At 47.6% G+C, this 24,887-nt stretch overlaps 3 protein-coding genes across 3 annotated transcripts; 2 read left to right on the top strand and 1 right to left on the bottom strand.

Annotated features, from left to right (window-relative positions):
• Window positions 1–93: 93 nt before the first annotated feature.
• Window positions 94–15,432, top strand: SPPG_00077 (uncharacterized protein). Its single transcript, XM_016748412.1, has 54 exons — window positions 94–545; window positions 608–750; window positions 804–1,039; window positions 1,098–1,402; window positions 1,468–1,646; window positions 1,713–1,825; window positions 1,894–2,034; window positions 2,093–2,640; window positions 2,704–3,171; window positions 3,233–3,422; window positions 3,488–3,645; window positions 3,719–3,922; window positions 3,985–4,053; window positions 4,110–4,237; window positions 4,294–4,616; window positions 4,672–5,552; window positions 5,610–5,672; window positions 5,730–5,888; window positions 5,960–6,208; window positions 6,260–6,540; window positions 6,601–7,150; window positions 7,216–7,335; window positions 7,396–7,557; window positions 7,623–7,749; window positions 7,807–7,958; window positions 8,022–8,135; window positions 8,208–8,321; window positions 8,377–8,664; window positions 8,726–9,309; window positions 9,366–9,465; window positions 9,521–9,704; window positions 9,779–9,884; window positions 9,943–10,252; window positions 10,312–10,514; window positions 10,591–10,625; window positions 10,708–10,860; window positions 10,923–11,017; window positions 11,075–11,349; window positions 11,406–11,434; window positions 11,494–11,731; window positions 11,789–12,131; window positions 12,194–12,529; window positions 12,583–13,210; window positions 13,270–13,436; window positions 13,494–13,661; window positions 13,722–13,838; window positions 13,901–14,072; window positions 14,140–14,374; window positions 14,427–14,465; window positions 14,530–14,657; window positions 14,717–14,821; window positions 14,884–14,971; window positions 15,058–15,086; window positions 15,152–15,432. The coding sequence occupies exons 1-54, from the start codon at window positions 498–500 to the stop codon at window positions 15,364–15,366; spliced, it is 11,595 nt and encodes a 3,864-aa protein (XP_016612385.1). The 5' UTR covers window positions 94–497; the 3' UTR covers window positions 15,367–15,432.
• Window positions 15,433–15,452: 20 nt separating this feature from the next.
• SPPG_00076 (60S acidic ribosomal protein P2) lies at window positions 15,453–16,174 on the top strand. The gene is made up of 3 exons (XM_016748411.1): window positions 15,453–15,557; window positions 15,719–15,890; window positions 15,957–16,174. The coding sequence occupies exons 2-3, from the start codon at window positions 15,732–15,734 to the stop codon at window positions 16,131–16,133; spliced, it is 336 nt and encodes a 111-aa protein (XP_016612384.1). The 5' UTR covers window positions 15,453–15,557; window positions 15,719–15,731; the 3' UTR covers window positions 16,134–16,174.
• A 146-nt stretch (window positions 16,175–16,320) lies between these two features.
• Window positions 16,321–24,507, bottom strand: SPPG_00075 (uncharacterized protein). The gene is made up of 6 exons (XM_016748410.1): window positions 24,271–24,507; window positions 23,510–24,207; window positions 23,285–23,453; window positions 23,082–23,227; window positions 18,899–23,006; window positions 16,321–18,843 (listed from the first exon to the last, which is right to left on the bottom strand). The coding sequence occupies exons 1-6, from the start codon at window positions 24,328–24,330 to the stop codon at window positions 16,378–16,380; spliced, it is 7,647 nt and encodes a 2,548-aa protein (XP_016612383.1). The 5' UTR covers window positions 24,331–24,507; the 3' UTR covers window positions 16,321–16,377.
• Between the last annotated feature and the right edge of the window lie 380 nt (window positions 24,508–24,887).

The raw sequence follows: 24,887 nt of genomic DNA, 5'->3' as shown, positions 1-24,887 counted from the left end.
ACCACTTTATGGGCTTGATACATCGAATGCATTGGAATGGGATGGCATCGCTCAAGGGTATTTGGCTGGTTGTAAAGACGATGGTTTGCTGACGTTTTTCCTCGGCGATTGTCATCTCATGGCATCGCAGGCAGCAGTGGAGAACCTGCGGAGGTGCCTGGTAGAGCTGAACGAGTGTGTGTCAAAGAGCTCTACAATTACCAGCACAAAGGCGTTGGCAGAAGACATTCAAGCGGCCTTGGGAGATTTAGACCGCCAGGACGATGGTTCGTTAGCGAGCCTACTCTCCATATTATTTGGCGTTGATAGTTGGGCCGGGTTATTGAAGGAAGAAGTTTCATCCTCATACTTTCCTATTATCATTCTTCCTATCAGCTCTCGCTACAGCCCTGTTATTCGATGCCGAACGTGGTGCTCTCCAATTCCTTCGTTTGTCGTTGGGTAATAAAGTTCATAATGACGCAAAAGCTGTTATATGCAAGGCCCTAGCCGGCTTTATGTATGAAACATCATCATCATTGAGGCAGTATGCTATTGACATACAGGTGTGTCCTAATACTGACAGGTTTCCTCAGTATGTGTGATTGGCCTGACTTTAAGTTCGTAGTCTATTTGTCAGTCCTTGTTCAGCTCTTTCAAAGAGTCATCCAAAGTAAAGGCTGAAAGCTTCAATGTCCTCTCTGCATTATTGGATCCCACCCTTAACATCATCGATCCTAAGAAAATTGATATCCAGAAGCTATTCCAATTGTGAGAAGCATTGATATTCCCCTGCACAAACACATACTCATCTGCTTGGAAAGTTACTTGCAGACATATGTCCAACAACAAACCAAGCTCACTTCCTCCGTGAAAGGGGCCCTTCTGAGACTCTTGGGAAATATTAGCCGATATTTCCCATCAGTCATCGATGCTAGTCAAATTTCCCACCTGCACCACATTGTGATCCAATGCGTGTCCACTCTCTTTGAAAAAAATCCAGATCTTCCTCACATAGAAGGTGCTATTCGAGCTCTCGATGACTTGATGTTTAGAGCAGGTAACCGCTTTAGGGTGGGTATAATGGTGTAGTGAACTCGTCTAATGATCATCGATAGATCTCGATCGAGATTTGGGCATAATCGGTGGATACGTGAGACGCATGATTGAGCCTCTAGGAGAACTGACGCAGTACAGCATCCCCAAAGCGGCGCTTCAAATCGTCATTGACCATGCCGCCAAACTTCAAGGTCCTTTTTACGAAAACTATGCAGCAATATACGTAGATTTGCGCAATGCCAGTCAGCATCAAAACATTGACGTTTCTCGCCTTGGCTATCGAGCCATCGACCAATTCTTGAAAATAATCGCAATGGTGCTAAAAAATAAATCGTCGGAGCAGGATGCCAAGAAATGTTTCTGGGTTAGCACGTTGGAATAGTTGTTCGGGAATCCACATAATCTTATGATTATTTATGTCTATTCTAGTGGTTCATGCGGCAATTCACGGATATACTGCAGCAGAACAAAGCAGCGTACAAGGATGTTTCCCTTGCGATTCGTGGATACGGTTTTTTTGCAGGGCCTTGCAAGCAACTTCTTGATCCCGGCCAACTCAACCTGATGCTCGAGCATCTTGTCGCGAAGAATGCATTTCTAAATTCCGAGTAAGATCTATTTTGGTTACTAGACAACAAAGATAGATGGCCACCCTTGACCATATCAACCGACAGAGGAACAGGAAATCGGGAAGACATCTTGAGCCACATACCGTCATTTTTGGAAGCTTACGCGTTCATTGCCGACGAGCTGGATGTCATTGACACCGAACTTCTGGCCGCTGTTGGTACGGATCATTACGTTCGGTGGTTTTCTTGTCTTGAATAGCTTCCCTACAATATGCACCACACGCAGAGGCCATCGCGAAGACAATGTTGTCGAAATTTTCAAGCATGGGAGCTGCCTACCGAGGATTGTCTGTGTCTGCCTTTCGCAATCTTCTTGGGGTATTAAACAAGAAGGGCCCAATAGGAACAGCGTTATGGTCAAAGATAGGTTCGCTACCATGCAAGAAATTATTTGCTTTCGATTATTAACTGATTGCTCGTTATAGCATATGAAACCATTGTCATCACTTGCACATCAACATCATCGGATGACATTGTGAACGATGGACAACCTGCGGCGGCACGATTTGCTTTTGATGATTACCTGTTTTTCTGGGAACATCTTTTCAAATCGACAAGCGCTGATAACGAGCGGTTGGATTCTGATGACCGCAAGAAATTGGACGATATGCTTTACGACGAAACAATCAAAGCTTTGATTCAGTTACCACAGAATCTTAATCTTTCCCTGACCGAAGTAAATCAACCTGCTGTAGTTGAAGCAGCCAATGATACGAATTTACAAGCTGTAAACGGAGTCGACGTGGCAATTTTGGTCACGTTTTCGAGATTCTGCGAGCACTTCCTAACACGCGTGCGGACGGAGCGCTTTTCCAATTGGATTTACATCGTTGGAAATAAGTGGATCGAACTCTCTCTGAGGAATCCTCTGATTAGCGGTTTTTATAACCTGTTCAGTGTGATACTAAGATTGAGCAATTCCACCGGGTTTTTTGAAGGTACTCTGGCACCTGACCGTAAGGGGATCCATGAAGTATGTCCGAAGTTTCATTAAAGCGCAACCAGCAGTCTCTCAATTACGATTCTGTCTGTGTAGGGGACCGAAGAAGACTTTGCAGAGCAGGCGACCAGCGAGCAGAGACGGACATATGTGCTCTTCTTTAACTATATTAGGGAAGTGCTTGTCCGTTTGCAGGGTTACAAAGACGACCTTTTAGCAAGTTGCTTGCGGGTCGTGCTAGCCTGTCCTTCGGAGCTCATATCCGTTAAAGACACGGTCCAACCACTGCGAATCGCTTTGAGATTGGGCTTGTCCTTTCCACCTCTTGCAAATATCGCCCTCGAAACTCTTGAACGCTGGATTGCTGATTTTCCAGCGGACGTTTTGCGGCCTGCGTATAAAGGAGTGCTGCCTCTTTTAGCCGACTATTTAGTGCTGGATGTCGAAAGCGACCAGCCTTCATCGTCCGCGCCAAGGCAATCTCTTAGCAAGAATGGGCTAATCTCAATCCAAAGGGCTTCGGCCGCGAAGATTAGGGCAAAGCTTGCTGCCCTGGCCACTATTGTAAGAATTATTCGCCGTAATTTTCGTGAACCCACGATGCCTTACATTCTCCATAATCTAGGATGAAACCACGAACACCCAGCTGAGAGCTATACGCTATCGTATCATAGTTCTGTTAGGAATGATAGGAGGCGACAATAGGTTTCTTCTAGAAGAAGGTCGCGGAAGCCAGCAGCTCATAGCTTGGGATACTGAAAAGAGAGTGTGGTTTGACATGCCTTTTAAAGAGATCAACTGTCGAATCTATATGGGTATGATGCAAGGATATGATCACTAAGTTTGCCACAAGACTTCACTCATGTCCTCTTTATTGTAGATGACATCTTGCCTCGGGTGATGGACCTGGCAGAATCCTCACCAGACCGTAAAACGAAAATTGCTGCGACAGAGCTACTGCATGCGTGTGTGATCGTCATGATTGGGCGGAGCGCTAAGCAGCTTACGAATGTAGGGAGAACGTCAGCGGCAAAGAAGGTTCGTCCCTCTCCTGTATATTCTCGCATATTTAGTTGTGATAATGATGGATGGATACTATTCTCGCTGTAAGAGTCCATTTCACAACCTATACCGCAAAGTCTTCCCGGGGCTGCTTCGGCTGGCGGTTGACTTGGACAAAGTCACCAGAGACCTCTTTCGACCTCTGGTGTTTCAAATTATACATTGGTTGACGAAAAATTCGAAGGCTGAGAATGCAGAGACAATGGCGATGTTGAACGCTTGCATCGATGCAGTCAGTGGTGATGATGGTCCGGTACGTTCTCTCGTCTGCGCATTTGATTGCAATACTTTCCAACCTGTGTCACAATTTTGTAGGGACGAGAATTTGCCGGGGAATGTATAGCAGAATTCCTGGCGTGGTCAATAAAACACACGCTACCGAAGGTACAATGATATATTTCATGAACGGCCACAAACAGCGTCCAAACTGCGTGCCTTAGGAGCTTGATCAGAGCCCGATGAATGCAAAATCGTTGTTGAAGCGCATGTACCGACTTCTTTCGCATAGTAGTTCTCATAAAAGGATGGGAGGCGCTGTGACATTCAATCGGATTTACCGGATTTTCAGGTACGCTTCCCGCCTGAAAAGATATGGGGCTAGGCACTGACTCTCTGTCGCTTAAGGGAGGAGGAGTCCCTTGTCGATCAGTTTTCTTTTGAGATACTCTATCATCTTTTGATGGCGCTGAGATTAGCGGAAAACGATCATACGGGCCTGGGAACACAACAGATGACAATTAAAGGGGTGCAGCATGTACTCAAGATTATCAAAAGCAAATCTGACCTGTTCCGCTCTTCGAAAAGCACTCGAAGGTCATTCCCCGGGTTGAATGAGGCCAACCTTGCGGGACTCGTAGATTGGATTTTCGCTGAAATTGGACGTCTTGAACTGACGTATGCTCAGCAGTGCATGCAAGTGTTTATGGAGCTGGTTCCTCTCATATCCAGTAAGTTTATGGAATGAGGGTTTAATGGCGAATTATGATTGATGTCCTCTTGCAGCCCCAAATGAATTTGTACGCAGTCGCAGCAGTTCAAAGCCAACGTTCATTCCCGACATTTTGGAGCGCACAAATCTTGTCTTTCCTTCGGATGCAGATCTGCAGTCAAAAACGGTCAGCCTCTGGCTGAGTCAATTAACTACAGCCCTCAGTGGCTATACATTCCTGATTGATGCAAAAATCATGGAAGCAAGGACGATTTTAGAGCAGACTCAGTCGCAGCTGCTGCCTGCCTTTGTCCGTTTCATAAACATCTACGCTGATGCTGACGTTGATGGAACGGTGAACCCTGCAGCCAAACATCTATACAATCAAATACGCTCATTGACAATAGCAAAGGCGGTAGATTTCCTGCTAAGTGTGTTGCAGCGCGATGGCTTTGAAAATGCGAAGAAGTTAGAGAAAGCCAAGATATGGAGTTCCAAATTCTTCCACATTATCGCTACTTGTGTATTCCGCCCGCATGATGTCGGCTTCGCTATCGAAAGTCAGGAAGTAAAGCGCAATCTTCCTCGAAGAATGGAGTCCGTACTGAGATCAATGAAGAAGAACTTGCCCGAGATGTGGCAAAAAGTCATGGTCCAATCTCTGGCGGATGTTTATTTTAATGACCAGATCGATCTGGCAAAGGTGAATCCAAATGATCTACAACGTAGAGGGATGCTATTGCGAACCACCGCTGGGCTACAGCAACTATGTCGAGCGGACATGTTTGATGCAGTGATGGAAACACGTGCAATGGACACTTCGGCGAATATAGTCAGACTAATCGGCTCGTTGAGAGACGAGACTGACCCAAGCACAATCGTAGTAGTTGGAAGCCTACTGCAAGTGTGTTTAATGCATACGTCGTCAAGGGAGCAGTATTTCTCCCAGATTCTGGTGAGATGAAGCGTCAGGTCCGTCAATCAGCAGACATCTTACCGCTTTCTTTTGCAGTGCCTTGAGAATGAGAAGGATGCTGAGACATCAATCAAGTTCTATCAGCGTTATGCATCCTACGTATGACATTACTGAATTAAGCTTCGGTGTTTGCATTTTTCTCATGTCGCGCAAAAGATCAATTCAGAGCTCGCTCGTAATTTGGACCAATATGTAGACTTTTTCGAAAAGCACCTGCAGCATCCTATCGTACACACGATTCTGCTCGGCATTCCCGACTATTTGATCGTGAACAGAACCTCTAAAGCGGATGAATGCCTTGCATTCATGGATCAGGTAGTTTAACTGCGAGAAATCAGCCTGCCCACCCCTGAAACTGAACTGATACACGACAATGGCCTCTGTAGTTCGTGAAACACTCTGCCTTTTTGACCAAGGTAGTCCGGGAATATAACTTCGGAAATACGCTGCAATTGCTGAAGAAAATCGTGCAACTGGACCCGAACGTACTGGCTCGAACTGCGACCTCCGATTTCTTCACCGTTTTCACCGACGCATATGTGACTCTATTGGATGTGGCCAATCCTCTGGCCACTATAACGGACGCTTTGAATCTACTACCGGCATACCTCCTTGTACCTTCGAACGCCGCAAAGGTACGTGTTTGTGACGTTATTTTCATTCTCTATAACTCATCACTGTTGTAGCTCGAGAGGCGACTCAACGACATAGTGGTAAACCAATTTCCGATATCTCCAAAGGATCTCGTTGAAGGAACTGCACAGTACAGTGATTATGTCGATGCAATGAATTCTCTCATGAGAGCTCTAGAACTATCCGATGGCGTGGTCATTCCCAAAGTCTTGGCTCGCCATGTGTGCAGAGAGCGCGATCATCTGTTCGCCGCCTCTTTGAAGAAGGCTGTGGGAATTGCAGCACGCAGACTATCCGCCTCCGATATGGACAAGCTAACGAGTACTTTGTTGGGGTAAGTAGCATGATACTATTTCATCCGTACCCCGACTGGTTTAAAACGTGGTTCGTGTAGTTTTTTCTTCGATTCATCGCTCCCAGTGGAGGTGAGGAGCAATGTGGTTTTGCACATGCTTGTGCCGGCGCTGTCGGTGGCACCGAAAGCCTACGTTCGCACAGCCTTCGTCCGCCATATCAATCAGATCATGACAACACTGTCTGGGCCGCTGTCGTCTAAGGAGCACGAGCAGAAATCCCAACTTTTGACGAGAACAGCATGCTACGAACTTATGGATGTGTGCTACAGTCGTCTGGACACACATGACGTTCATAGCACTGCTGGAAGCATTGTTAAATCTTATTGCAATGGCACACCGAAAACTGGCAAGGAACTCTCAGTAGACCTTATTAAGCTGGCCAATACGTCCAAGAATGAAAATTTCCGCGAGGAACCGGGTGGAGTAACATCCTTCCGCACTACATACCACCAGACGGCTTACAACGTCTTGGCTTCGGTCATTGCGTCAACTCAAAGAGATCAACTTGTCAAATTTTGCACGACGTTCCTTTTCAAGGAGAATCGCCAGAAGCAAGAGGATCCATGGAAAAATATAGTAGATATTCATGTAAGTAGGCAAAGATTTTGGGTGGTTGGGACCGGGTCTCACTGAATGTTCGTGGGCATGTGTAGGAAGACCTTCGGGAAAAGCTCAACGAAGTTTCGTTGCTCCAAGCACGAGCGATCGGCGCGTTCCCCATCCGCCAAGCGTATCGTCCTAGTCAGTTTCTAGCAGATAGCAGCTTGAGTCAGGTATGACTGGATCGCTGAGCCTCAATTGCATCAAACTGATTTCCAATCTCTGAGGTTTAGACTATTACAATCCCTTTGGATCGTCCGTCGACCAATGCGAGCAGCGGACCTGTGTACAGCGCACCGACTCAGTCCTCACTGCAAGAAGGGGATACCTGGAATCCTGACCAAGGCGAATTGATGACCACTTCACCAACAGGCGACCAGAGCAGCACGAGCCTTGTGCGTAGCTGTAATTTATCGTCCGCTGTTCCTGAATCCATGAAGTGTCTAATAGAATCCCTTAGATCTTCGATCATAACATTTGCATGAGCAGGATCGTCGATATTATAAAAAAGCTCAATGCCGTACCTAATACCGATGGAAAGACACCGACATGGATGCAGGAGTTGTTAAAAAAGATGAGCGAGACAGGTAAACAAACAATTCAGTTCTCTTCTGATGCGTATTTTTGATCTAAAAGATGCATAGACACCCCGTTGAATGTGCGAGTCTTCATAGCTGCTATTGTCATGAATGTCCCAGAAGCATTCTCAGCCAACGCCGGGGAATGGTGGAAATGCTTTGCGGAGCTGATTGCCGTCCATACACAATTTTCAAAAGGAGTACGTGGGTTTGTTCAGGTCAGTATGAATCCTGCCTGCAATTAGTACCCCGCGATACGTCCTAATGTGTGGCCATGTCAGGATCTATGCTTACAGCTCCTCAAATGGGGTGGAAGTGCGAAAGGGGAGGAGACACAGCAGTCCCTTGGTCTTGATGACGACCATGACACACGTACCATTCTCTTCAAGATGATGGTGGGTTGTGATCTAATATTGAATGCCTTAGGTATGCAAGGCATCCACAGCTGATATTGGAGACAAATGCAGGAGTCTCTTGTCGCCAGTGTCTGTGTCGCGGATTCAATGCCGGAAGTCAGAGAGAATCTTGAACTTATCGCGTCATTCATCGAGCTGTGGCCTTCGCTAATGGTAGCACCAACGGTATGTTATTAGGTTGACGGTTTTTGTTGCCAAAACTAATTGCAATATCTCTCAGAGAATAATATACGAGTATATAACTAATCAAAAGAGGGAGAACTTGTTGGCGGGCATATATCTAATCTTGGTTTATGTAACTCATGGGGTGCCTCCGTTTGACATGCGCGGACTTGGTGCTCTTTCTTTATCGGAAGACCAGTTCTGTGATGCTTTCATGAGTTTGCTGGTTAACAGTCGGAAAGAAATCTATTCTTTTTCAGCCGAAGTGTTAGGTCGCTGGATCTCATTCGCACGGAAAAACGGTGCTGGAATTGCCGCACAACTGGAAGAAAAGCTAAGAAACTTGGTATACAAAACGCGCAAAGGGTATGAAGACCTGACATCGTGCTAATAATTACTTTCGCCAGCTGAGATCTTTGAATGGGGTTCGAGGCTCTGGGACCGAGCAAGATCGATTTGTACTGATCTTGAACCGGCTGAGCGTCGGGTACCCAGACATTGTGAAGGACTATGCCAAAGACCTACTTTTTATTCTTCCGCGCCTCTATGGCAGAGTACGCGCAAAATGCTTATATGCCCTCTCGTCATCGGCGCCGGACATTGAGGGCTTGTTTGCAGACCTCCGCGCCAAGAATCTGCAACAACTGATCCAACATCGTGATGATGAAAGCCAGGCGCATGTTCTTGTGATCCTCCTAAATTTGGCACCTTCCTTGCGAAACGAGGACGTATCGTATTTCCTTGCAACCGCTATTGAGACATTCAGCGGACATCCGTCAGCGAAATGTCGGTCCGCATTTTACACCTTGATGATGCGTCTGCATGAGCGAACAGACCTCGAAGCCAAGATAAATCGCGTCCTCAAACTTGCTATATTGCAAGGTCTAACCGATCCCACCGAAGAGATTCGAGGTGCAGTTACCAGCTATCTTAGACAGGGAGGTCGCATGGGACAAGGCGACATCTTCAGTCGGACGGAGTTCCTTCTCGGGTACATCATCCTCTGAGCTGCATGATCAAATTTTGCTGTACTGATATGAGTCTTAGATCTCTGTATGAACCCGAAGTTGAGAGTTCATATCTGAACTTCAGCACATATTTTCTCATTGACGTTGCAAAGGAGGCGCCGCAGTACGGTACAAATATGGTAAGGTTGGCCCGTTAGGTATCGTCGGAAGGTTTTGCACTCATTGTTCAAGTAGTTTGATAGTGGGCTCCCGGATGCCACCTTCGCTGATGCCTCACTTGACACCGATGTCTCATGGCTGGGCAGTGGGTCAATGCAGCCCCTTTTTGCTGCTACACAAGCCCGGATGCAGGCACGAGGCACACAAGCGGTTGGATTTGTTCGTGCTACTCAACAGGTCCAGTGGACCCCCACTCTTGGTATGCATTGCTGGAACTCTCGACGATTATCACGGAGGATATATTATGAATCATTGATGCTACCGGTCTCATAGACACGCAGATAGGACCGGTTCAAGCAAGAGATATTTTCTCTGGTTCGGAGTCTGAATCTACCTCTGCATTCACATCCACACAGTTCGAAGGTCCTCAAGCAGATCGGTGTGTCACCAACTGTTTTTCTGGGTTCTATGTGAAGCTAATGTAGCTTCTCGTTCAGAACTCGCTTTACATCGTATACTAGGCGCCAAGCGCAAGGCACTTACGATCATCGCTTCTACGCAACTCAACAAGAACGACAAAAGCGCGCTCGAGCGAAGAACGAGCAGCTTCAGAAGATTGCGCGTGCCCGGACAGTTACTCTGGCAAGAAAGTACCGCATAGGCGAGCTGCCCGATATCGAGATACAGCACAGCGAGATCATCAATCCTCTTCAGGCACTAGCGATGAGAGACTCGGAGGTTGGCCAGCAAGTGTTCAGCTCTTTGGTAGCTTCTGTTCTCGGGCATGTCGATGATTACCAAGGCATGGTATGCTCGCCAACATCTCCGTATTGCTACAATACTTGCCTGATATACGGCCCAATTAGGATGAAGAAAGAAAAGAGGAATACAAGAGTGTCATTGGACAGCATTTACAAGACATTCTGAATCGATCTGTTAATCTTCATCCGCCTGTCATGGCTGCCATCTTGCGTGTGCTGTATCAGATGCCAGTCGCCGCTTGTTCGCCGCAGTTGATTTTTCGGGCTAGTGAAGGGAGCGCTAATAACGAGATGGGAATTCTATTACTGTATGTACAGCGGACTTTCTTTTTTTCTTTCTAGCAGTAGGTGTGGCGTCCATTTTGACATTTCTTGGAATCATAGGGAAAAACTTGCAAATGATGCACCTCAGCCGCCTGGTGAGTATAATGGGATCCCTCGGCTGTGATGCGCCAATGGAGAACATCTCATTATATTGACATATTGCGACCCATTGAGTAGCCTCAAAGCGCTCAAGAACAGGGCGGAATGCGAGCAAAAAGCAGAGCATAGAGTTTTGGGTGCAGTTGGCACGGCTTTATCGGTCGATGAATAAGGTCGACGTGTATCGGCCGTTGTATGAGACGAGAGTATCCTCCAACCATGTTGTAAAAGGTCAGTTCTGAAAGTATAATGATGCCATGAAAGCATGGGAAGATATTCAAGATATTTGACAGAGGCGATCACTGCCGAGTCTCTGGGGCAATATGACCGTGCGTTGCGAGCATACAAGCAGGCGCTGGAAACAGACGAGAAACTCGAAGAACATGAGGTAACGAGCGAGTGCATTCTACATGGCCTTACTATGTCTGTAACATCTGTACTATAGGCAGACATCTGTCACCGGGGTCTGGTTGAATGCCTCAACAAACTAGGGCTGTGGGATGAACTTGCTCACTATATCATGACGGATCTAAACAATTCCACGGAACACTTATGGGACGCAGATTATCAGGACCCGGATTTGCGGCTCTTTTTCCGAGCGTTTCTAAGACTGCGGCACGGCTTCCAAAATGACTCCGGTATACGTTTAGAGTGGAAAGAAGATCGCCCAAATCCGCTCTACGACTTCATTGCAAAGGCAATGGAAGATCCTGTCAAAAGGTACGCTCGAAAAATGATTTCAATACGATCTCGCACATTTTTGATTTTCGATGCAGAGATTTCCTTGGATCCTTATTTTCAAAAGGTAATGATACCATACGTACGGGCTTTAAGACATGTATCCTCGTACCCATATCCTTGTAGATCTCAGCCTCGCACTAGTCTCTTCTGGCGATCTGAATCGGGCTTTGCATTACGTACGACGGGCACAAGACGAATTTTTACAAGGGTTTGCGACTCTCAACCCTCTCGCTTATGAGGCCCGTCTATCGAAGCTATCCCAGATACAAGTCATAATGGAGTTGCGGTCATTCCTACAGCTTATTCAAGACCCTAAGTCCCGTTCGATGAGATTTGAGGCATTGGTAAAGCAATGGGCAAGGTACATTTTTTAATGCCTGGTTTGTTATCATACATGCCGACTAATTTACTCTATCAGATACCCATTAATAGACCTGGATTCAATAGAAGTCTGGGATGATATAATGCTCGCACGCGAAGTGATTGCCGAAAAATGTGCAGATGTTGGATTTTCACTAGAACAGAAAAGTATTGTGAATTCAAAACTTCAAGATACCCGTCACATCATGGCGAGAGCCGCTCGCAAGCACCATCGCTTCTACATGGCAGAGCGTTACCTCACCCAAAGCGTCCAAAATGGGTTCGATGATATTTTCAATTACAATGCTTTGAAGCTGAGCTTCGTACGGATGAAGCAGCTGCAAGGACAGGAGATGCTCGAAATAGCAGGAAAAGCAATGCAAAATTTTGCGTTCTACAAGGTACTTCGCTTTGACTACTTGTACAGAGACTGCGTTAGTAATAGAGGACTGCATTCCTGTAGACAGAGATCCAGAAACTTGAGCCACTGCAACGAGCCAAGTTTTTGAGCCTAGAAGGTCGTCTCTATGATACCATCGTCCAAACTGTTCTCGATGAAACAGACTTGGTAGAACTCTTCTTGTCAAACAAGCACCTCAAAAAGGCAATAAAGGGTCTAGGCTGCGACCAACCGCACGATGGAACGGCTTTACTGCGGGTATTGACCTCCAGAGCGTATGCTTGTCTTCAACAGGCTGTTAGCGACAGCCCGAAGGATAAGCATCGGTTGCGCATAGCGATCCATTGCGATAGGACACTGCGGAGGATGGAGGAAGAAAGGGGTGCTAGCGGCGACTTGGTGAGTAGGGCCTCTATGTGCAGTCGCGATGACGGTTACTAAATCCCGCTTAGCGTTCATTTATTGACACCTGCCTCTATGCTCGGATGGTGATCACAAACACGCTCGCTGCGATGAAAAGCGGCAAACGGGATGCGATAGAAGCATATCCGAGATTACTCCAACTGATTGAATTGTATGAGGAAACCGCCGACGACTTCCAGCGCATGGCAACTTCTGTTCCATCATGGACGTTCTTACGGTGGATGCCACAGATGACCGCCCTTCTTGATAAACCAAGTGCTCAAGCTGTGTATCCCGTTATTGAAAAGATTGGACGGGACTATCCCTCCGCCCTGTACTTCCCTTTATCAATCAGCAGCGAGCAATACACATTCGGTAACGATGCCGGCTCACAGCGTAACAAGAAGAGAATTGAAGCGCTCAAGACGATAATCAGCTCCCCTCTGTTGGAAAAATTCAAATTTGAGCTGCAGAGACTAACTGAGCCCGTGCATATTTTCAAAGATTGGCTAGAGCGCACTGACAGCTTAATTCGATCCGTTAGACCTGACAAAGAAGCTGCCATCGTAACAGCTTTTGAAGAAATGGCCGCCTATTGTCTGACACAGAATTCCGACATGGGCGAGGTTGGAAGGGCGTTCGCGTCCAAACATGCTGCGAAGCTGTTCAAAATACTTGGTAAGAGCTCGAACGTGGCGGGTTATGGTTGCCACCCATTGATTCTAACTGCCACACAGGAAAGGACGGTTCCAAGCTGGCAAATATGAAACTACCGGAGTGGAAAGAGGTACAAAAATACTACCACCAGTTTATTCACGGAAAGGAAGCGCTTCCGCAAGGAATGGTTGCCTTGAAGAATTATTCGCCATGGCTAGCAAACTTCAATGCGCGCAATTACAATGAGGTTAGTGACAGATTGCCAAACCTAAGTTGGCACGATGCTGACGTACCACCATTCCAGGAATTAGAAATACCTGGACAGTATGAAGGGTTGACGATGCCACGACCACAGCAGCATGTGAAAGTCATTAGCTTCCATTCGGAGGTGCTTGTCATGAGTTCAATGCGCCGGCCTAAACGCTTGATCATTCTTGGGTCTGATGAGAAGGAGCATCCATGGCTTATTAAGGTCCTTCCGTTTTTTCCCCTGCGTGTGATATATCTCGGTCTCTAACATAAAGACGGACAGGGCGGTGAAGATTTGCGCTTGGATCAAAGAGTACAGCAGATGTTTTCGATCATGAACGACATAATGCTACATGATATGAACTGCCTGGAGGGCGGACTCTTCTTGCGTACATACAAGGTGATTATTACCTCTTTCGCGAGTATTGTTAAGAGGTCTTCCAACATTCCCATACTCGATAGGTTATTCCCATGAGTACGAGTCTGGGCATCCTAGAATGGGTCGAAAACACGAAGCCACTGCGCGAAGTAATGATGAGCATACCCGGATTCAAAGAGGAGTACTCTAGGGCAGATCAGAAACACGCCGCTTTCGTTGAAAGCTTCAAAGGACATGCAAGAAATTTAGGCGACAGTATGTTTAGTAGCAAGTGAGCGAGGATTACTTGACGCCCTTGTTCCTAAACATTCGCCTCTTGTAGTGTACGGAAATATGTTTCGAAAGGCGAGTAGAAACCGCACCGTGGACCATATGAGCAGTCTCACGTCTTTTGAGCCGTATCTTCGCACCTGGATGCATAAACTGGCGGCATCACCTGAGGCGTTCCTTTCCATTCGCGCGCAATTCGCAAAGAGTCTCGCAACGCTCAATATCTGCTCGTACCTACTTGGCATCGGAGATCGGCACGCAGAGAACTTTCTGATCGATATGACAACGTAAGTAATTTGGCGGGTTGTTTATTTGACGTGTACTGACGAAACCTCCAAGTGGGCAAATTGTCGGAATTGATTTTGGACATGCGTTCGGGTACCGGTCTAAAGATAGTCCAGGTCACTTTGAAGCTTCTGATGTCTTTGTTTTCCCGGCGCAGGTCGGCGACAGAAGTGCTGCCCATTCCGGAGCTAATACCCTTCCGCCTTACAAGACAAATGGAGCTTGCATTGGAGCCGTTGGGTATTTCAGTACTACTCGAGTATCCCATGATAAACGTTCTCACAGGTGAGTATGATTAGATGCCAATGGAACATGGACGAGGGGCTGACCTGTCTGATGATTAGCAATGCGTAGCCGCAAAGATGTGCTCCTAAATGCCTTGAATATCTTCATCAAGGAGCCATTAATGGAGTGGCGCAGGTTTGCTCTGAGTCAAGCACAAAAGCAAGGTACTTGTGAGCAAGTCATAATGTGGAAAGTTGGAGTTTGACATTTCATCATTTGACAATAGGCAAGACTAGTCAAGATGCCTCAGGAAGCAGCGAAAATGTTCTCAACCCACCGGAGTGGTATCCTCAGCAGAAACTGGATATAGCAAGGTAGTGTATAATATTATTTTTTTGCATGGTGAAAAAAAGACCCGCTCGTCCAATAACGTTCTAAACCACCAAACGTGTGCATGCAGACGAAAGCTAGAGGGCGACAACCCTTGTTGTATGTATCTTGTTGAGTTTTGGACATTAATTCAACAGGTGCTAATGTATTTCACAACCACGCAGATATAACGACACAAGAGCTGGAATGGGGTCATGGAGAAAAACCTTGGTTCCAGGCTGTCCGTGATGTGGTGATGGGCGAGAAAGGGACCAACCGTCGCAGCGACGTTGGCCAAAAATGCAGCAGCGTCAAGGAACAAGTAGAATGTTTGATTGATCAGGCTACGGATCCTAATATCCTTGGGAGAGCTTGGAGAGGATGGGGAGCCTGGTGTTAGCTTAGCTTCAACTCAGTGCTTATGTAATGGTAATGTATCCATATATAGAGATATAGTAGTGGCGCAGGAACGATCGTGCTGCTTGCAAGTCCGTCGCTGTCGTTGTTGGCAGTACCTCCAACACACCAACGGTTCGCGAACTCAAGCCGCTCTTTGAGTTAAAAACGGGTTTGACGTCAGGACCTTTCATTGTAAGTATCGGTCTTGCGATATCTATGTTTATGACGAAGGGATGGATGGATGGATAAAAGGATGGATGAAAGGATGGATTGAAGAATGTGGGACTACCCGCGAAAATGGAAGTGCGCCAACAATTCCAGGACATGCCCTTATTCTTATTGCTTTTGAATAGCCATAGTTCAAAAATGAAGCACCTCGCAGCCTACTTGCTCGCTACCCTCGGTGGTAATGCTACCCCCTCCGCAGCCGACATCAAGAAGATCCTTGGTGCTGTCGGTGTTGAGGCCGAGGAGGAACGCATCAGCAAACTCCTTGCTGAGCTCAACGGCAAGGATATCAACGAGGTATGTTGTGGGATCTTAGTAGTCGTTGCAAGGCTTGTTGATCTGATTGATTGATGTCGGGTTTAGTTGATCGCTGAGGGATCCAAGAAGCTGTCCTCTCTCCCCGCAGGTGGCGCTTCTGCTGCCGCTGGTGCATCTGGTGCCGCAGCTGCTGGAGGTGCTGCTGAGGCGCCCAAGGAAGAGAAGAAGGAGGAGGCTAAGGAGGAGTCTGATGATGACATGGGCTTCGGTCTCTTCGACTAAGCGTGGAAACCTGTTCTAATACATGCTTGCGGTGCTCCATACGTTGTGTTTGTGCTTGAGTCTCTGTGGGACTTGCGAGTTGGTTTTTGTTCAGTAAAGAAGCCAAGGATTGTGATTGCCAAGGCAGACCAAAGTCTCTGGGATCCATCATGATACGATGTCAGAATTGATTATAATCTGAACGGATGCGTATTGCCATATTCAACATTATTTGTATAAGGTAACTAGCTAGATAGTACTGTCTTCATTGCGCCTGAGCTTTATTTCTCGCTGCCAACTTCGTCGCAGCGGTTCCTGCATCTCCTGCAGGGGCGTCCTTTTTCGCAGCATCGTACTTGCCTTTACGTACTGATGCCAGTTTCAGCCGAGCCCTTTCTAGCTCCTTCTCCATTTTCAAAATTGCAACTTGAGCCTCCATCTCTGCCACTCTTGTTTGCATGGCCCCACCAACTTTGCCCGCCGCAGACATTATTGATGAGAATTGATCTGCATCATCGAATGCCATGTTCTCCTCTGCAGCCTTAACCAAATTGTCTGTTGCGCCAGTCACGGCTTTGCCCGCCGCCCGCAAGCGGATTTGGGCCTGTGAATTGGGATCTGCTCGTGCCGTTGCTGCCGCTAAGAGTTGGGCTGTTGATGCGCTAACTGCCTTCGCTGCAACAATAACCCTTTCCCTTTCAATCTTGCCTTTCACTGCCTGATTTGCAGCTTCGCACAGATCACCGGTGGCGGCAGCTACCATCTTCGCTGCACTAACTAATCCATCACTCCACGTCCCATCAGAGAAATACATCGACTCTTCCTTTGGCCCTGTCCTACCTCGTGCCACAATTTCTCGTTGAGCTCCAGTGGCAGAACGCACCAGAGCGGCCGTTGCAGCAGCAATTGATTTGGTTGCATCGAGGATCTGCTCCTCAAAGTTGAGATCTTCATTGGCACTTCTTGGACGTTCAGCCGGAACCAGATTCGCCAGCTTTCGAGCTGCGGCTTCAATGGACGCAGCGGCAGCTAGAAGTTCGCGTTCGGCAATGACGTTGGGATCATTGGGATCGACATAACCGCCCGGTATGAGTGCTCCAGCGGCGTTGACAACCGCATTGACAGAAAGCGCAACCTCTTTTGCGGCACCTTGAACACTCGCTTTGTTTTGAGGGGTGTTGTTCTCTTGCTGGAGCTTGATTCCGCCTATCAGCCCTTTCACTGCTGCTCCTGCCTTTTTGACAGCATCAACCATGTTAGACTTTTGCTCTGGCGGGGCCTTTTCAGTTGCCGCCTTAGCTGCCCGGACAAGGTCCTCCATCTGTTTCTTTATGGCGTTTGCAGCTGCAACGAGCTCATCCTGCTTGCCCGTTGATGCAGATACCAAGGAGGCGGCAGCTGTGGCCAGCAATTTAGCGGATCCAGCAACCTCATCGGGAAGAGCAGTTCCTTGCGCAGGTTCACTCGACTCGAGAACAACCAATGCTTGTTCAATTTCCGCCATGGCTCCGTCAAAGGCGCGTGTGCCTCGCTTCGTTTCATCACCGAGCACCTTAGTAGCTCGTATGAGTTCTCCCATTGCCTGAAACTCTGCCTTGACCGTCTCTGCAAATTGCGACATAAGTGGGTCATCTGGCGATCGGCCACAGGCGTTGGTCGCTGTGGAAATGAGAACTTGGAGACATTCTGACACTTTCTTGGCCGCGCCAAGTAGTTGTTGTTGCATGTGCTTATCGGCAGAGGTGATGGAGATTGCTGCTAGCCGTGCTTCATTCTTGAGGACGTCCAAAGCACCAATGGCTGCTGTTGAGACTGCGCCAAGCTCATCTTGTGTCCCGGTGACAGCGGAGATAAACACTTTAACCTGCTCAGTGAGCGCTCGAGCTGCTCCGAGTAGACTGTCCTTATGCCGCGCGAAATTTTCTTTGGTATCAACTGGATCCAATTGTCCGGCTTGCGCAAATATAAGTGTTCCATCGAGCTCTGCGACGGTATCGTTGATGTGCGTGATAGCCGCTTTACATTGCAGCAAACCCTTTGACCCTTCTTTGGTTACGGTCATCAAGTTGGCGACTGCGCCCGACACCTCACGGGCAGAAGCACTAAGTTTTGATCTGGACACATTGTCAGCCGCACTTTTTCCGCTGGCGTGTCGTATGGACTCGATTAGTTTTATCTTGGATGCTCCCAAGCTTCGTAGTGAGTCCTGTATTCCTTGCTTCACTTTGGCATCATTGGTAGCTCGTATCGCACCTCCACCTTTTGTACAGATATCCTCATACAAAGCTGCTATTTGGGTTGCTGCTTTGCGGAATTGATCGGGGGTTTTTGCTTTCGATATCACATCACCGACTGCTCCCACAATCTGCTTACCCACACCTTCTAGCTCTTCTTCAAAGAGATTATAGGCCTGCTTCACGGTTTCCGGTATTCGCGATTCGAGCGTGGCTACGACTTCCTCAATTTGCTCGAACGCTTTTGTGAATTCACCAGATTCATCGCGGGACCCTTCTAATGTAGTCACCAATTTTGTGACTACGGCGCGGAATTTGGCTTTCTCTTCATCCACCTTTTGAACGCCCGCCGCATTTTTCGCATTTCCACCATTGTTCTTTGCAGCGTAGACAAAGGCATTCATGGCATCTCCCAGAGCTTTTACTTGCTCCAGTAGCTTCATCTGTTCCTGAATATCCATCATATTTGAAGCTAGAGCAACCGCTGCCGTTGCCGCCTGGAAATGCACGCATTAGCCTGGAGCAAAGAAACTTTGATGAAATGACACTTACTCTTGCATAGGAAGCTGGCATCTCACCCACTGATGCGCCTAGTCTTGCAGCATCCTCCTTGGCAGCTTTGGCGACGACGTCACCTAAGCTGGCAAGAGCCCGCACGTTGTCTACCAAGGCAGACGTGGAAATGGTTCCTTGATGAGGCGCGAGATTGTTGACTGTCGCCTCAACGATCGCGGAATCAACAGCTGCGACAGATTCGGAGAGCTTTTGAAGAGCCCCTTCGCATTCTCGCTGACCAGGAGCTGCACTTGTGACTGTCTGTAGGGCGCTCTGAGTTGATTCAGTAAGGTCGCGGCTTTGTGCCTGCAACAATTGTTGTGATGCTTGATCTTTCGGGTTGCTGCATATTAGCTTTATCGTGCCCACCAGGTCCTGAGCGCATGTAATCAAAGATTGCGTGCCATCAAGAATAGGCCTCTGGGCCGCTGCTGCGGCGGTTCCAACCTTTGCTTCTGTCCCCGAAAACTCTGGGGACATTGCGAAAGCGACAAGACGATCAACGGCGTCGATAAGCGGCTGAGCAGTGTCCTCACATTCAGTGCGCGCGTCCTCACTAGGGTTCAGCGCAAGCTGTTTAATTGCAGCTACTAGCGCGGAAGTCTTGGCCGCCAAGTCCTTCGCAGCGTGCAGAAAGTGATGTTTCGCTGTAGATGTGACACCAGAGTTTTCCCCAGCTGTCTTGCACTCCGCGCACAGTTTACCGGTTTGTTTTGCAATCAATCCAGCAGTTTCTAGTATCTGCTGTTGAGTATTGTTCCTGTCAACAAGTTTTCTGCATGCCTCTTTGATGTCACTGCCTGCTTGAGAGAAGACATTTTGATCGACCACGGGGGGAATTGCAGCGATGGAGGATTCGTCCGCCGTGCCGACCAAATATGCAGCGCGGACGTTCCCGTCAGTAATAGTCAAGATAGCGTTTGCCACCTCTATGGCATCAGATGCAACTTTGGTGACATTTCCAGATCGGACGTCGGCAGCTAATGAATTCAACGCTGTGGCCAGTGTCTTAGAGCCGGCTGAGGACTTTCCGACGGTCTCGCTATACGTGTCTTGGTTTACTGTTGCATCATTGACTGCATCCAATTTCGACAGAGCAACATTTAGCGCTTGAAGTGCATTATTGCATTCTTTATGACCAGGCGCCGCAGCAGAGCAGACTTCCAGCAGCTGATTGATAGAATCTCCCACACCTTTTGTCGCATTCATCAGTTGATTACGAAGGATGGAATTGCTTGGATCCGCCGCCGAAGATTTGGTGAAGCCAAGCATTCTTTCGCACGACCCTCCTAAATCATGCAATAATTGCAGCAGTCGTCCCGCAACCGCCTGATCTTGAGTTGCCGCTGCGTAAGTACCAGATGCGTCACCCAGCTTATTGAAAGCGACCATAAATGCAGTTGCATTTTGCTGTAGCTCAATTGGTGATCCTCTTGATGCCGAGACCAACGCATTGGCAGCAACACTTAGACCGGTAGCCGCAGTCTGTAGCTTCGTTTGCGCGGTTTGAAATGAACCACCCGCAGGTACGCCCGTCGATAAACCTTGGTTATTAATAGCCGCAAGACGGTCACGAATGCCGGAAATAGTTTTATCCAATTCCTTCTGCCCTGGGAGGTAACCAGTAAGACTTCCTATTGCGTTAGACGTTTGCGCGGCCAGCGCCTCAAATTCGCTTCGCGTGGTGGGATCTTCTAGAGCGTCTTTGGTTCTTGTCAAAAGACTAGACAATGAATTGGCCACCCCGTTTGCCGCCCCCAACAGATCTCGGCGGAGTACAAGATCCGATTCAGCAGCACTTAATGCTAGAGCGGCGAAAGACAGAGCTTGCAGTGCTGCAACGGCATCCGTGGCAGCTGTTCCAGTAATTTTCTCGTTCCCTTGTTGAACTGCACCGAGCACTTGGGTTATCGTATGCTGCAACGATTTGACCGCTCCCAGAAGTTCCATCTGCGAAGTTTCTACAGAGTATCCATCAAGAGGGACCAATGCATCAGGGTTTGAAGATGCTGCCATGAGCTCGTCATGATAAGCCTTCAACGAATATAATGCACTCTCCAGTTCGAGACCTGCACTAGCTTCTTCAGCTAATGCGAATGCCTTTTCCAAGTCGCGTATGTCATCTGCACATTGCTTTACACTGGATAGTAAACTGCCCTGAGCAGCTGTGTCGGCGGTGGTTGGAGCAGCGACCTTTGCACTTGCAACGAGAGAGTTACCAGGTGTAATGAATTTCTTTGCGGCTTCAATAAGCTTCATTTGTGCCACGAGGTTCTCTGGTTCATTTGCGCTCGTTTTCAGTGCAGAGGCTAAAGCCGGAATCATTTCCGTGACTCTCTTTGCAGCTTGATTAAGCTGTAGTTGCGAAGCCTGGTTGCGGTTTGATTGAGCTACCGTTCGGGAAACAGATATCAACTGGTTGGAAGATGCAACAGTGTCCTTTGCCGCCTTGATGAGTTTTTGGAACGCCTTTCCGCGAAGCTGTGGTCCAGCAGCGGTGTTTGTTGCCTCGCGCAATGCTAGTATAGATTCTTCTAATCGACCTCGACTGGTTGGGTCGTTGATATTTCTAGCAGCATCTTTGGCAGCTGCCACCATTTTCGACGTTACATCGCCCAATGTTCGCGCAGCATTCAACAGACGATTTCTCTCATCGAAATCGTTGAGGTCCAAGCCAAGCCCTTTTAACATATTGACGTACTGCATAGAAATGAGAGTGAGGTCCCTGGCTCCGTTTACAATTCCATCAACGGAATCCATGCTTTCCATCATTTGGTCAATGGAGGTGATAACAGAATCGTACTGCATGTCAATCGGGTCGCTAACAAAGTTATCTCCTCCCTTTTTGGCCTTTTCAATCAGTTTCGCAATAAGTTCTTCAACTTTCTGAGCATGTTCCTTAAGTTGAGTTTGAAGTTTCGGGTTTGAGGAGGCATCTGATAACTCCACAAGCTGCTCAATCCCATCTCGCATCAACATTGCCGACTCGACCAATTGGTCAAAACATTGGGCATTGGTAATTGCTGGACAGACAGTGGATGTACACGCCATTAGAGCAGGCGCGGCCTCCCCTATTCGTTTGGCTTCTGCGATTATAACTTGTTGGGCAGTAGAATCCTTTACAGCAGCAGCCAGCGGGCGAGCGGAAGATACTAGATCCATAGCTGCTTTCGAAACGTGTTTTGCGGCGTCTATCAGTTCATTTTGTCCGTCTTCGCTAATATCCAATCGACCCATTAGACCGAGCAGCTCCGCAGACGCTGCGGCAACAGCCTTTGAGCAGACAAAAAAGTCATCCCTATTTGTCTGACCCATGCAAATAGGTTGAGCAGCTTCAAGAAGCTTGGCTGAAGCCTTTGCTAGCCCTCGCCCAGCGGCCAAAAGACGCTCTTGATCTTCCATGGACTCTTGCAATCCGGCCAACAGCTTAATTCCCTGTGCCAACTGACTCAAATTAGCTGTCATGGTGGAAATGTTGGCACCAATGGCTTCATAGTCCATCTCTTCCACGTAGCCGGTAGCGGTATTGATGAGAGACCCTGCAGCCGCCAAGTTTGATGTTATTTGCGATGCAACCGCCTCGGCATTAACGTCCACTGTATGCTGCTTCCATTGAATGGCTGCAGCGTCGTTACCAAGTGGCGGCAGGTTCGCTGCCACCATCATATCAGCTGCAGCATTGTTGACCATCGCAAATCCGTTACTGATACTCTGCATAAGCGTCTGTTGCGCACCAGTAATTTCTGCCATTTGTGGGACAAATCCTCCAGCCGTACCGCCATATTGCGCCGTATAAACATTCGTACCAGATCGGCCCCATCCCGGCCTCATTCCATCAGCGGTCATCGCCGGTACAGAGAGTTTCGTTTCGACAGCCGTTCGCGCACCGGAGGAAACAACTCCCACATTTGTTGCTCTGCTCGGTGTAACAAACTCTTCCATAGTAGCTTGCTCTTCTTCATCAATCTCCACGACTTTTTCTGCCTCCTTACGCTTCTTGATGATGATATCAATATAACCAGCAATCAACTGGGAAATCTGTTCGCCTTCTGTGGTTTTCACAGAAAAATACGCATCTGCATAGTCCCCAAAATCCATGGTGAAGCTTTCTCCAAAAGACGGTAGGATTAACACAACAATTCTGTAGATTATGCCAAATGCCAGTAAAGACGGACAATACCTATTTGGTGACGCAGCCCATCTTCGAAGCTGTGTCAAACGCCATTCTCGTACGATTTCCTTTGTGATTGGGTCAAGCTTGACTACACTTTGTTTGGTAACTCCTAAAAGCATTTGTGCATTCTTCTTCTTTTTTGCTGTTTCGTCCTAAGAGCTCATTCAGAACTGCACACTAGCACGAGTGGATTCCAAGCAACAGCTTACCTCCACCAAAAAGAAGGTGATGCCATATGTCTTTAGCGACCGAGACAATTGCACATAGCGGAACTTTGCATTCAGCTCGCCCAATCCCTGAAGTTTGCTATGTTCAACATATATTCGCTTCTCAACGTCCTTGTTCTTTTGATACTCGGGCGGCACAAAGTCTCTCACTCTGTAGGTATTGTTTCAGCAGCGTAAACGAACTGATGATGCAGGTAGTATACACACTTTATAAAGCCCGGTTTATGCTTATCTGGTTCGTGATTGCCGTGCTGAACCTGCATTTGAATCGCACCAAATTGGCAAGCTTCCTCAGCAGTGCAGGGATGCTTTCCAGAGACGATCATCTCTCGTGCTTGATTGTAGAGTAGATTTAACTGTACAGGATCGTTGCGGTCAATATTCTGGTCTGTGAAAAAGAATTTCTTCTTTAGGAGAACAGTGTCCTCGTCTGTCAATCCTTGTTCCCGTATTGTTTTATCGGGATGTAGCCATTTTGATTGATCGCCAGCAAGCATTTCCCGTCCTCCTTTAATCTTTGTTGGAGCAGATTTCCCAGCGTCCTTTCCTCCTTCCTTGGTTCCTGCCTCCACTGGGGCCACTTCTGGTAGAATAGAATACTCTTCGGGATTCTGAATTCCAATCTTCTCGCAAATGATTTCCACCAGTTGTTGAACTGGCAAACTTTCATCTATGATGACAGTCTTTACACTGTCGTCCATGGTCTTCACTTTCAGTGCACGGTGCTTTTTGCGATATTCCAGGGCATCTCCCGAATTGAGATCGTAAAAGTCGAGGATCTTTGAAGCCTGCAGCCATTTCCCTTGGTCAGGCCATAAAAGACCGTGATCTGACCCGCCCGCACCTTCACCAAACTTTTCACGGATTTCTCGGCATACTTCGTGTACAGACATATCACCCGAGAACTGATAGGTGGATAACGAGTTAGAAATCATCTTGAGCATTTTCTTTTTCCATTGCGAACAAACCTGCAAGGTTTTAGTGAGCCCCATGCCCACCACGGTAATTTTTAACGAAAGATGTGACATATTGACAACTAGTCAGTTTCGGAGGCGGGGTTGGTTTCCGTGGTATCCGTTGAATTGTCACCGTCTTTCGACAGATCGTCGCTGATCAAAATGAATGAACAACCCGCCCCTGCAAACCCGCAAGACAAGAAAATAACGGAACTGGAGCTGGAATGGTTGTTGCACTCTAGTTCCAAGACTGCTTGGCCACAGATTACCCAATCCATTATTGCCCGGAAGCTGCGTTCTCCAGGAATCTTCATGCATGTTATTTTTAGTAACCGGTCCGCGGTAGATCCAGGGAAACATTTTTGCTGATCGCTGTAGATATCCAGCTCAATATCTGGTCAAATGTAATGTTTGACGAAGAAGTAGATCATGTAGATGAGGGCAGCAGGTTCGGATTATGATTGGAGGACAGAGAGGTGAAGGAGTGTGTAGGATGTGATTTTGGATGAGTCCTCAGGAGATGTTGAGTGATAGTCCATTCAAATTATGCAAAGATGCTTTTGCTAGCGCATAGATTATCCTGAGTCCGAAAATAATACCTATGTTGGCAGTCATCTGGTATAAATATG

This window comes from Spizellomyces punctatus (assembly GCF_000182565.1).
Source record: "Spizellomyces punctatus DAOM BR117 chromosome Unknown supercont1.1, whole genome shotgun sequence".
NCBI classification, from domain to species: Eukaryota; Fungi; Chytridiomycota; class Chytridiomycetes; order Spizellomycetales; family Spizellomycetaceae; genus Spizellomyces; species Spizellomyces punctatus.
Note: the sequence above shows the minus strand (reverse complement) of the source record. Positions and strands in the feature narration are given on the sequence as shown.

Excerpts from the sequence above, each read along its gene's own strand:
- SPPG_00077 (XM_016748412.1), top strand. The coding sequence starts at position 498 with ATGTATGAAACATCATCATCATTGAGGCAGTATGCTATTGACATACAG. Across the intron at positions 1,647-1,712 it reads AATGCATTTCTAAATTCCGA|AGGAACAGGAAATCGGGAAG; the intron begins GTAAGATCTATT and ends ATCAACCGACAG. Across the intron at positions 13,839-13,900 it reads TCTTCTTGCGTACATACAAG|GTTATTCCCATGAGTACGAG; the intron begins GTGATTATTACC and ends CATACTCGATAG.
- SPPG_00076 (XM_016748411.1), top strand. The coding sequence starts at position 15,732 with ATGAAGCACCTCGCAGCCTACTTGCTCGCTACCCTCGGTGGTAATGCT. Across the intron at positions 15,891-15,956 it reads ACGGCAAGGATATCAACGAG|TTGATCGCTGAGGGATCCAA; the intron begins GTATGTTGTGGG and ends TGTCGGGTTTAG.
- SPPG_00075 (XM_016748410.1), bottom strand. The coding sequence starts at position 24,330 with ATGTCACATCTTTCGTTAAAAATTACCGTGGTGGGCATGGGGCTCACT. Across the intron at positions 24,208-24,270 it reads GGCTCACTAAAACCTTGCAG|TTCTCGGGTGATATGTCTGT; the intron begins GTTTGTTCGCAA and ends TCCACCTATCAG. Across the intron at positions 23,007-23,081 it reads TGGGCTGCGTCACCAAATAG|CTTCACCATGGATTTTGGGG; the intron begins GTATTGTCCGTC and ends TTTTGGAGAAAG.